At 33.1% G+C, this 13,721-nt stretch overlaps 1 protein-coding gene across 2 annotated transcripts in view; it reads left to right on the top strand.

The window, feature by feature from the left end:
- Positions 1 to 13,721, top strand: part of smyd3 (SET and MYND domain containing 3) — a 330,446-nt gene that overhangs the window by 236,732 nt on the left and 79,993 nt on the right. For both annotated transcript variants that reach the window (NM_001423732.1, XM_087289366.1), the window contains 1 exon segment: positions 7,882 to 7,949. In NM_001423732.1, the coding sequence (NP_001410661.1) occupies positions 7,882 to 7,949 (68 nt within the window).

Raw genomic sequence — 13,721 nt, 5'->3', positions numbered from 1 at the left:
GCTGAAGTAGGCTTATTCTACATTCAGAAACATTCATAAAATATGTTATTTTTTGAAGTGCATGACAATTAGGGATGAAACAATTATAGATTTTGGTTGTACGAATTATATAGTCTGAAGACTGATCATGGTTTCATGGTTATCATGTCTAATGTAAATTCAAGCTTTATATTAGGTAAGTAGCTATTTAGATTAAATGTTGTTGCAGTCTGCGTTCATGCATACATAATACATATGTTATGTATACATGCATACATAACATATCTTTTGTTTACATTGCACTGAAAGGCACGCATAACTCTCACTGTGAGATGTTTTCTACTTTAATGTTTTTGGAAAGACTGCGTTGCTCCACTTGTGTGCGCATATTGTCATATATTCTTACATTAGAAATAACCTTGCAAGCGGAAAAGACGTGATAATGGAAAAACTGCTGCTATAGTTAATCAAATGTGTGTGCGTATTAATTACGGTGTGCATACTTGGAACTTTAAACTAGCGCACAGTTGGCAACTTGGCATGACTTAATTAATTGCAGCAGTTTTGTTTATCTGCAACAGAAATGCAGCTTAGAAGCCTTTACGATTAAGTACTGCGTAGAATTAAAGTGCAGTTAGTGAAATCGGCTAATCGTTGCATCCCTATTGGCTATATCAATGCATTGTACAAAAGGCCTGCCCGCACCACTCGCTTATGGTGACTCATGCTCTGCGGAGCCTTTAACTGCAGGTCATGCTGTATTGAACAGATGCACGTCACTTGATAACTATAGCGGCCGTTTTTCGACTGAACTAAATTTATTTTTGATGTCTTGATCACACTATTTGGAGGGCCGGAACAAATTGCCTCTTTGGCTGAGTTTGACCCGCGAGCCTCCAATTGAATAGGCCTTGCCTACACTGTAAAAAAAAAAAAGTCTGTAATTTTACGGTTTATTTTCGGCAGCTGGCGTAAAAAAAAAAAAAAAAAAAAGTAAAATAATGGCTATTAATTTACAGAAATTTACTATAAACTAATGGACATTAAATTACCAAAATTCCCTAAATTTAAATTTCTGGTAAATCTCTGTAATTTAACCTCTGTTACTTTACAGTAAATTTCTGTAATTTATAAATTATCTGAAATAAAACAAATACATTTATAGAGATGGTATATAAGTATATTAAAGTTTGTGAGCACAAATACGTGCACACAGCATGCCTTATCATCTGATAATTGTAAGAAATAATTCCAAAAAGCAATTGACTGTAAAGACAAAACAAAAATATGATGTATATGCCGAGTTCAGCGGCTAATCAGCCGGAATCAGCTGAAGTGATATGATGGCGACCAGCGAGACCTAGCTGTCACTCAAGTGACCCCGTCCTTAACTATGCAGACTTAATATAACTTAATATAAACGAAACAGATGAGTTATAAAAAAATTCACCCCCTCACAGTTGTCATGAAGGGTAATATTACCTATATGAACCAAAATTGTTATTTGTAACAGGCTGTAAACACCTTCTTTCTGTTGTAAAAGTTGGCCATTTTAACAGTGGGGTCAATAGACATTTGTTTTATTATGAAGCCAGGACTAGCAGAATTTCCTTGAATTGCAGATTCAGTTACTTTCGTATTAGTTTTACAAGGGAGAGCGGGACTCGAATCAGCGACCTTCTTGTTAACCTCTGAGCCACCGTTCCACCCCACTCTAAAATTTTATTTATGAAAATGTTGAATTATTCAATTTCGACATATGGCTATTTAGCAACCTTTAAAACAGCACAATAGGAGGCATAGATCCATTCTCGATGGTGTACTACAGATATACAGATGGAGACACCAGCATCACACAAACACACACTCGAACCTGTCATCAGCAGAAGTGCGGCCAGCAGTCATTCATTCACTCACACCTTTTGAAAGCCATCTCACGCTCCCACATGAAAGACTGTGTGATGGCGCCACATGAAGCGCCGCCAGTCTTCCCAACAGCTCCACACATATATTAGGCATTAATTAGTTGGGCATGTGCCAGAAATATGTTTTCAACGATAAATATAAAGGCAACATCAATGGAGATTCCTCGATGGGCGTTTTTGCCTGTCAACCATTTCATTGCTTTCTTCTTAGGCGTGTGGTACTGTTTTTTAAGTGTTGATTTGCATTAGTTAAAGGAGAGCTATTATGCAAAAATCACTTTTATAAAAGGTTTAAACACAGTTATGTGGCAAAAGTCTGAATATAAGCAGCTTCTACTGGAAAAAATGTATTAATTTTATTTCTTTTAATCACACTTTATAGTAAACAGCCTACAGAAACACTTTGATTGACATTCTGCCTTTGTACGTTTCATCAGAGCGGGAAAGCCCTGCCCATTAGTGACAATCTCTCCCTAGATCTATCTATCTATCTATCTATCTATCTATCTATCTATCTATCTATCTATCTATCTATCTATCTATCTATCTATCTATCTGTCTGTCTGTCTGTCTGTCTGTCTGTCTGTCTGTCTGTCTGTCTGTCTGTCTGTCTGTCTGTCTGTCTGTCTGTCTGTCTGTCTGTCTGTCTGTCTGTCTGTCTGTCTGTCTGTCCGTCCGTCCGTCTGTCTGTAAACACTTTTTATATAATCTTTGCTAAATGCGAATAATTATGTATAGGTAAAAATATAGCTGCAAGCAGCAATTATCGGGGCCAAGCAGCCCAACAGCCACATCATAAACAAGCACGGCAACAAGCTTCAGAGGAACTGGAGAATTCTATAATTTTTTGGCAGCATGGTCTGAGCCAAATTTGGTGAAAATTGGGCTAACGAACTATGGAGAGACAATATATGTTCAAACTAATTCAGTATGGTGGAAAGGAAGTTGTGTAAATTAGGGAATCAATTATTTAAAGGTTCACATATCAACGATACAACAAATCTGCAAGACCAGTCTCATGACAATAGACAAAACTATTGAAAAATCAATTGATAAATTTTGATAGAATTGATTCCTATTCCTATTGATAGAATTTAATTGTTTGTCAATTTTACCCAGAAGGTGGCTCAAACGGATGTAGTTTGGTCAAAGTCAGGTCTAGATCACGCACATTAAGGGCTCTATTTTGACGATCCATGCGCAAAGCGCAAAATGCAGGGCGCAAATGCTTTCAGGGCGTGTCAGGACGCGTTTTTGCTAATTTAAGGACGGGAAATCTGCCTTGCGCTTCGGCGCATGATCTAAAAGGGTTGAGTTTATTTTGCTTAATGAGTTATAGTTGTGTTTTGACAATAAACCAATTATTGTCTCATCTCCCATTCCCTTTAAGAGTCAGCTGCATCGCGCCAAGAGCGCATTCGCTATTTACAGGAAGCAAAGTAAGTCTAAGTGGAAAAAATGAGTATTTCACAAGCAAACAGTTAACAGTTTTTTAACAGAAAACTGTTAAACAGAGCATCTACTGCGTGAGAATGAGAGATAATGGATCACTTTCACTTTCGCTCTTGGATAGGGAAACCTTTACGCACAGACATCAATTAGTCTATAAATAAATACTTTTGTTTGTTAAGCGCAAATATTCGTTTCAAAACTATTTCTAAATTCAGTTCTAATTTCCAGCAAACGAATAAATGAATAATAATAGCAAATTGTGCTCAAAAACCTGAGTTATATCCTAAAACACATGCCATGCCCCATATGGTCTAAAACCTGACAAGTGGGCAAATCTAAGCTTGTTTTTAATAAAACAAATATAAATATGGATATAATAAATAATACTGCTAATAATAATAATATTATACAAAAGCAAATTGTTATGAATGAACTGAAAAAACCTCCCGAGATGAAGAAGACATAAAAGCAGTGGTTTTTCATATTTATGTTGGCTAGAAAATAATATGTTTTGCAATATTTTAATCCTTTATATTTATATTCTATATCTATTTTTATTATATACTATATATATCCTTAATATTTACATTTTTTTCATATGTAAAGATATTTGCCTATTGCTCTCTTGTGCGTATCAAGCAGTGCGTAAGCGAGGCGCAACTCTGCGCTGGAGTTTAGACCGGGTTAGTTTTGGTCCAATGAAAAATCTATTATAGTTTCTCAAAATAGCAACGCGCCAGCAGTCCGCCTCAGAACGCCTTCCTTTTTAGACCAGAACGCCTATGGACGCACATATGAGCGCTAATCCATTTGCTATTTAAACAGCGTAGCGCAACGCCTCAAAACCACTCTTGCACCAAGCTTAAACTACCCAAAGACTACTGCGTCACTCCTTGCGCCACACTGCGCCGGGTGTATGATAGGGCCCTGTGTTTGGTTTCAGTTCATCAAACCATGGCAGTGATTTAGCCTGTAATATCATCTGCCAGCATTAAATCAAGTTTGCGCATATGCTAAATGACAACAGTTTTGTCCATCGACATTAATGCGATAACTTTTGGTCTACATGTTCTGAAGATGATCCGAGTCAAATTTGGTAAAGATTGGACCAACGGTCTAGAAGGAGTTAAAAAAAGAAAATTTTGAAACAAATCAAAATGGCGAACAGGAAGTTTGGCAGAATATGGCATAATTGGTATCTGTGTTGTTGGCATGACCCTATGAATAAATTGGCTAATGTGTTTTCTTAGTTTTAATAATCGAATCTGCTTTAACATTTTTTCTGGGACTCAGAAATCATCTCCTGTCGTTCTGGTGGTGTCATCAAAACTCACACTGCCTGTTTTTGAATGTGTTGCATTTGCTGTCCCCCGACCACTCTTCCATCCCGCAGAGCTCCTATCTCAGGCTTGTTAGGATCCTCTCCTCTGATATTTGGGGTCTGCTGTGACTCGATATGGACGTGTTGGTTCTGTCTCTCCAGGAGATGGACTCACTCCAGCCAATCAGACCAAACAAACACACATGTGCTTTTCCAAGAGAGGAGTAGAGTTGTAAATAATTGTGTAATTCTTCAGATTATTAGAGCTCTAATATATACAAACTACAAGGAACTGTATGAGCAGGACATTAAAATTGTTTTTAGTGGATCGAATAAATGAAAAAAAAGTCAGATAATGTGGTTTTAACCACTTAACAGTCACCGCTTTGATAGTGGGAAGCTTAAGTTTACTTCACTATGTTGCTATTAAATTCTAATCTTATAGAGTTGAAGTCAAAATTATTCGCCCTTGTGTATTTTTTTCTTTTCTTTTTCAAATATTTCCCAAATGATATTTAACAGAGCAAGGAATTCTTCACTATAGTATTTTCCTATAGTATTTTTTTCTTTTGGAGAAAGTCTTATTTGTTTTATTTCGGCTAGAATAAAAGTATTTTTTATTTTTTTAAAAAAAACATTTTTAGGTCATTATTATAAGCCCCTTAAGCCAAATATTTTTTCAGTAGTCTACAGAACAAACCGTCATTATACAATGCTTTGCCTAATTATCCTAGCTTTTCTAGTTAGTTGTTATCCTAGTTAAGCCTTGAAATGTCACTTTAAGCTGTATAAAGTGTTTTGAAAAATATCTAGTAAAATATTATTCACTGTCATCATGGAAAAGATAAAAGAAATCAGTTAGAAATGAGTTTTTAAAACTATTATGTTTAGAAATGTGTTAAAATCTTTCCATTAACAGAAATTGAGTAAAAATATACAGGGTGCACTAAAAATTTTGGAGGGTTAATAATTCTGACTTCAACTGTAACAACAAACTTTATATTATGGGAAAGGTCTACATATTTTACTGCTGTTTTTGTCACCCTTCAACCTTTGAGACCATTTGCGGTTCCATTTTTAAACCATATTATTGTAGTCTAAACATACTGTAAGGGAATCAATATATATATATATAATTTGAAACATATTCTAGCCTCCATATCTGATTACTGATTTTTGATATATATATATATATATATATATATATATATATATATATATATATATATATATATATATATATATATATATATATATATATATTACTGAGCAACAGCTATTTATTTATTTGCAACAAAGATATTCTTCAGCAGTGGCGGTTCTAGTTTAAATGGCACCCTGGGTGAACCACCCCATACGAATGCCCTTCCAGCCGCAACCCAGTACTGGCTAATATACCACCCAATATTAATATTAATACAATTATTACTCTAAGTGAAGTTTATTTATAAACTAATTTCGAGAGGAGCACGTGCTTATGATTGATAGCACCTGGTCCACATTAGCTAACACTGATTTACCAATCAGACGACTCCTTAACCACTATAAATAACCAGAGTATCTTACTTCAGCCATCTTCGTCTTGAAGAATCCCCCTTCCTCCCCTACTCCTCCCATTTCCTTGTCAGGGCAGCACGGAGGCCTAGTGGTTAGCACCACGGCCGCACAGCAAGAATGTCACCGGCTTGGACACTTCCTGTCCAGGTCAGCGTTTCGGTGTGGAGTTTGCATGTTCTCCTCATGCTTGCGTGGGTTTTTACCGGGCTCTCCGGTTTCCTCCCACAGACCAAAAACATGTAACGTAAGTAAATTGACTAATCTAAATTGACAGCATAGACACTTCATAGCATTAATCTACTTCCAACATTATCAAGCAGGGGAGTTCTCGATATCTACCTGAACTCGGACTCCCCTCTCGTCCTGCAATGGGAGGGAGCCCCGGGCTCGAGGATCTCTCGAGTTCAAGCCTCTCTCCCGGACAGCATGCCAAAAAAGCTACATAATCAATAAGGGCGAACTCTTGTAATAAACAATGTAAAGAAAGACACAACTGGAGTGATATGCAAAGATCACTTAAGAAATCTTTTGCATGAATATTAATTCATGCAAATAATATGAATATTATTAATGACAATTCTATAGAATACAAAAAAATACATAAGTTTTATGGAATTATCTGTTGTCTTTGACCCGACTCATGGCCGAGAAAGTCTTACCTCCCTAACTCATTATTCCTCCTTTCTGCTTTATAGCCATGCTTAGTCAAAACAAGATCATCATCATTTAAACTTTAGTTTTGTCGACTTGCAAAACTCGCTGCGTGCTGACACCTCTGCATAAAAGTTATACCAGGTACTTCAGTTTCACAGCACATAGACGCACATATTTTATCAGCATATTTTTTTAAACAGCCAAGATTCACACTGGGAGCAGAGCTGTGTATGGGAATCATTTTCTGCGTGCATGCGTCAGTTTGATTTTCCCAGCGTTGTTTCGGTTGCACATACAGAGTAACAAGCTTAACACTCTTAAGCTTTAACACTCAAGCATTAACACTCTAAATCAATATATTTGCATAAAGTAAATGTTATCTCAAAGCTTTTACTGGGACTCGTTTTTTTTCCCCATCACCGTCTCCCTGTGCCACCCCCAAGAAAGATGCCTCCCTGAGCGATCACCCATATTGCCCATACCGAAATCCACCACTGCTCATCAGACTTGTAAAGTATTTCTTTACTACAATTCAATTTATTTTGAGGCTAAATTCAAATTAAAAACCACCAAACTGCCCATACTTCATAATTTTATATCTAATTTACAACTATTGCTAAAAGTATGAAGAAAAACATGCTTCATATTTCTTAAAACACACACAGAAATAGGGTGCGCTTTTATATGTTCGCCAATGGAAACTGAAAGTCAACTGGTGGTGATGTCTGGTACTGCGGCCAAACAATTTTTTTACTTAAAGCTCTTTTTTTTTTTACTTCAAATTTGGATTATAATTTGTTCATATATTTAGCTTTTATTTGATCATTAAGTCTGGTATGATTTCATTAAGATTTGCATAAATGTTTTTGGCAGTCTGCATCATTTCTTTCTCAATGGGAGAAAAATGTATCTAATTGTCAATGAACAGCAGAGAGCTGATGATGAGTGGAGAGGAGTGTTTGTTTTATGGGTTTTCTTCTTGTTTTCTGGCAGGTGACCTGTAACTGTTTCAGCATCAGTGATGGAGAGCTACAGGACGTCGGGGTCGGACTTTATCCCAGGTAAGAGATGGGAGAGATATCCCAGCATGCTTTGCACTAACATTGTGGGAATTATTAGTGCTGTACAGACTGCGAAAAGCATTCTATTCAGTTCATCTTTATTTCTATAGAGCTTTTATGCAGATTGTGTCAAAGCAGTTTAACATAGAAGTTTTTGTAAATCGAAACTGTGTCAGTTCAGTTTTCAGAGTTGAAGTTCAGTTTAGTTCAGTTCAGTGTGGTTTAAATTTCACTGCTGAAAGTCCAAACACTGAAGAGCAAATCCATCAATGCGCAGCTCCACAAGTCCCAAACCAAGCAAGCCAGTGGCGACAGTGGCGAGGAACAAACTTCACCGATTGGAGAAAGTGAAGAAAGCATAATTTTGAATAAATATTCAAACACTTGAGGTTCATAAAAAAACTTTAAATTAAATCCTTTATTGTGAACAATAAAATTTTCAATTAAATTGTGCTCAGTTTACTTCTAAAATTTGTCAAATATAAATACTCAAAATGACTGGCATAACATTACATGATTTTTATTTTTAATTGTACTTTAAATTAATTAAAATGATTGCATAAAATAATATAACTGCATAAATAACATCTTTATTATTGTTTATAATATGATTTAAAAAATCCTTAAAATTATGATTTAATGAAATAACAAATAAAATTCTTTTTATTTTACTTCATTATTATTTTTATTAAAAAATAAAAATAGGCATAAAGATAGTAGGCATAAAATAGCTTAAATGGGTCATAATTTTAATTTATTCCTGGGAATAAAAATGAAACTACTTTTCTAGCACGCTATGTTTGTTTGTGGGCATGTGGGCAGCTATCGTCATTGTTTGTAATAATGGCAGACACAGGAAGAGCCGGCGGAATGCGTGAGAGAATTCTATGGATTACCTAGCGAGACAACATTTCTTTTCAAAGTCAATTGGAAAGATCACCTTCCAAGCTTTATGCAGATATGTCTCTCTCTCTTGTGTTAATGTATTCAATGAGCGTGGATTCAAAATTAATGAACTCGAAACTAGACATAGTGTTGGTTTCAAACTGATTACTTTATCAAACAATGTTTCTTTTCAGCATGCACTCGCTGCATTTAAAAGTGGACACTTCAAGCTTTCTATGTATGTCTCATGTCTGTGTGTTGTTTTCTTGAAGTTTCAGTGCATTTTAGTGACGCGTTTCTAAAAACAGTTCGCGGAGAGAGAAAAGACTGAATGCTTACTCTGTCTTTTCCTTATTTTGCTAAAGCACACACTTTTGTTGTTATTGTAAGTCTACACACAAAAAAATAAACACCTAACAGATTCGATTGATGTATTGATCTCATCTGTATGATCAAAACTGAGGTTGTAATTGAAGTTCTTTTCGGCATTATTGAGATCCCTCAAAATGTGTATACGCGGTCTTCGACCCCTGAGGGTTAAAACAAAGCAAAAAATGTATAAAAAAATTGCCTAAAATGACTGATGACCTAAATCTATAAAATTATATTTTATACCACTCAGTTGGTGTAATATTATAACATTTTGATATTTTGTGTATTTTAAAAATGTTAAATGTAACATTTTATGCAATAAATTAATTTTAAGTAGAATTTTATTTTGAAATAAAACAAAAATTGTGCTTTATTTACTCTATGCATTATTAATTAACAAAAGCTTTAAAATATGAATTCATGTAAAAATTAAATCACATACCACAGAAGATTGGCATAAAACTGCATGAAAATTTTTTTTAAATGTAACAAAAATATTTGCATAAAAGGACTGATAATTAAATTTAAACTACGATGGTTGATGATTATTTAAAATCTATGCAGTACAATTTTATTTTTACATATTAGGATGAGCCATGGGTCATATGTATTAACATATATGAAACATATTTCTTATTAATTTTCATAAACTATTTTTATTGCATAAAATTAAAATTAAAAAAATGGAAATTGTACTTAATTTACATTTAATGTAATTAAAAAGCGTAAAATATGAATATATTAATATAAATATTTTGCTCCCCCAAATGATTTGTCATAGAAATTGCATTAAACTAAAAGTTTTATTGTTCTTAAAATGTTATAAAATATAATTACATATATTAGGATTAGCCATGGTTCATTAATCATTTATATATGATTATATAAATCATAAATTGAATTATTTTCCAAAAACTTAGAGTTAATAATTTTTAAAATGTTCTATATCTAAAAAAAAAATCATATTACTCCCCCAGATGATTGGGACAAAATTGCATGAAACAAAAAACGGTTAATTATTAAAATATAATATTAATATGGACCATAGGCATCCCAAGTATTTTTATATAATATGTTACTCAATTGCTATAAAAGGATATTAATGAGGAAAAATTGTATTACTGACATGTTCAGTAATCAATATATTGAAATACTGACAGTTTCAATATTTATTTATTACTTTATTTGCTACTTAATTAATACCTCAATAAAGCTTATTTGATCACTTGTTTTATTTGTTTTGTTTTGTTTTTAAAAAGACAGCGTACTGTCTTATGAAGAAGACATGTAAAAATCATGACTGATATAAAATATGAAACAGGGTCCTCAGAACATGTAGCTGTTTACTTTGACATCTGCAGTTTGTAACACAGTACATTCATTGTGTTGTTCTTGTTTCCCCCATAATGCTCTGGGGTTTCAGTCAGTGGAGGCTCTGTCCTTGTTTTTTGAGCCTTCAGATTCATGTGACAGAAAACATGTTTGTATTATGAGCTCTGCACTCATGAAGAGACATTTTGACATGACTTTAGATTACATGCTACGAGTTGCTCTCTGCTAGCGAACTGCCCGAGGGAAGCTCCCATTCACACACAACAAACGGGAATAATTACACACAAACAGACATTCGGCGTTCGCTGGGACTAAATTACAGCTTGCCGAGACTCATTGTGAGCTCTGAAATCGAGGGGATTTCCTCTGCAAATTGCTTTGTGCTCGTATGCAAGAGTTGGAGTGAATCCTCACTGCTGAAATGGATCTTGATACTGAAAAACAAATTTTCAAGCATTTTCGGCATTACATTTATGCCAAATTCTGAACACATGGTTGAAAAAAGTCTGTAAGAAATGGAAAAATGTGCTAATTATGCTAATTATGCTAATAAGTTAAATACTGTTGGATGTAGGCATCAAAATCTGTAGCGATCAAAATAAATGAAGTCACCTTTTTCACGAATGACTCTTAGGCATTTAATCTGACAATAAACTGACTTAATACGTTAAAGGGCACCGCCTTTTTTAATAGTTAATATTATGGTTCTTCTGAGTGTGCTAGTTTAGGTTTAGTTCAAAACACAATTCAGATTTGTTTATTATAATGTGTTAAGTGTCATGGGGTGTTTACACACACAGCTCGTTGTTTTAGGGGTGTGTTGCTTCACATGAAAATTAGTTTCAACATCCTACTTAACTTAACAAGGGGGCGGAGCCAAGAGCTCCCCTGCTTTGTGATTGGCAACAGACAGGCAGATAGAGAGAAGCAACATGAGTGAGAGGACCAGCATTCAGCCGTACATGTACGACTCGGACACAGACCAAGCAGAGACTACAAAATCATTTCTTTGTATAGTTTTACAGCCAACTGTGTGCATGGCGCTGTGCGTTGCCTAGTGGCGCTTCTGGTGTAAGACCTGCTTAAGGCAAGTTCACTACTTCCAGTGGAGGGATGCACATGATATAAAATAATTGCTTAAAATTGCTTATTAAAATATACAGTATATACTAAAATGTTAAAATATATATGGAAATCTTAATAAAAAAAACCATACAAATCTATATTGAAATCTTATCAAACCAGCCCTAAACATGTATTACATGAAATAAAAAAGACAGTTTTACTTCAGTTTAATGAACAGATAACTGAATTTACTTATAAATTACTGAATTAAATGAAGATAAAATAAATTTAGGCAAAAATGACATGAAATAAAAAAATATTTTCCCTTAAAATGAGTTTACTGTTTCTTAATAAAATGTATAGTATAAATTCTGTATTAACATCTGTTTTTAAAATCATTTAAAAATCTATTCTAAACATATAAATTAAATTAAATTAAATTAAATTAAGTTAAGTTAAATTAAATTAAATTAAATTAAATTAAATTAAATTAAATTAAATTAAATTAAATTAAATTAAAAATACCCTTTTAGTTCAAATTTACTTACACTTTTAGATTTATTGATAAAATTAAGGCAGGTAGCACAATCGTCTCACAGCAGCACAGGCTGGGTAAGTCGACATTTCTTTGTGGAGTTTTCATGTTCTCCCCGTGTTTGCATGGGTTTCCTCTGGGTGCTCCGGTTTCCCCCACAAGTCCAAAAAACGTGTGCTATAGGTGAATTGGGTTGGCTAAACTGTCCGTAGTGTACGTGTGTGAATGAGTGTGCATGGATGTTACACAGTGATAAGTTGCAGCTGGAAGGGCATCCGCTGCATAAAACATGTGCTGGATAAGTTGGTGGTTCATTCCGCTCTGGCAACCCCAGATTAATAATAAAAGGACTAAACCAAAAAGAATGATTAACTGAATTACATGAAAATAACATGAATACATAATAAATAAACAAATCACAGATTATTTATTACATTAAATTATTCAAAGTTTCCACTAAATTTGATTTTAAAATCCATAAAATGTAACAAAGGGTTTGTAATATGAAAAACATGATGATTTTATTCCAATTAGAGAGACAAAATTATATAAATAAAATTCAATTATTGTGGCCGACAAAATAAGCTTATTTATTAAATGAAATTATAAATATGTTCCCCCTTAAAATGAGTTTTTAAAATGCATAAAATGTGACAAAACTGTGAGACAAAATTATATAAATATAAATCATTCATTCATTTGTTTTCATTTCAGCTAGCTACTATAAATATAAATCAGTGAAACTAAATTATATGTATAAAGTTAAATTATAATACTGCCTAAATTTTAAAACTTAAATAAATCAAACTGACCATAAATATTAAGTTAAGCTTCCCCAAAAAACCTGATTCCCTAATTAAAATAAAGCAACATAAAATCATTTGTTGTCATGACGCATATATATATATATATATATATATATATATATATATATATATATATATATATATATATATATATATATATATATATATATATATATATATATATATATATATATATGCAGTGCTCAGCATACATGTATATGTACACCCCTCACAAATCTCTCTTTTAAATTCATATTTCTAATAGGAAGCTTTACAATATTATATTTGTGCATATACATTAGATTAGTCAGTGCTGAAGCCAAATCTGGAGCTTATCTAACAAAATAACTTACAATAACGGTCCAAAATCTATAACACCCACATTCAAATGTTATAGAAAAATACAAAATATAAATTCAGAAACAAAAAAAATCAAGAGAAGCAAATAACTGGAAAAAAATTAGTTGAAATTTTGTAGATTTTTTATTTTTTATTTTTTTGCTTGAATTAAATTGTATTGTCCTTTAATATCTTAATATGTTGGGTGACTAAAATATTGTTTTAATAAATATATCTGTCTAACAAATCACAAATCTGTTTTGTCCAAATGCACCAAAATACATTGCCTGTATTCACTGAGAAACGGATGCAAGTATTCATTTATTTTCAAAATGGGGTATATATATATATATATATATATATATATATATATATATATATATATATATATATATATATATATATATATATATATATATATATATAAATAATATTATA

The sequence above is a fragment of the Danio rerio genome, chromosome 17 (assembly GCF_052040795.2).
Source record: "Danio rerio strain M-AB ecotype USA chromosome 17, GRCz13ab, whole genome shotgun sequence".
NCBI lineage: Eukaryota > Metazoa > Chordata > Actinopteri > Cypriniformes > Danionidae > Danio > Danio rerio.
This window is presented reverse-complemented; position numbering and strand designations above follow the sequence as displayed.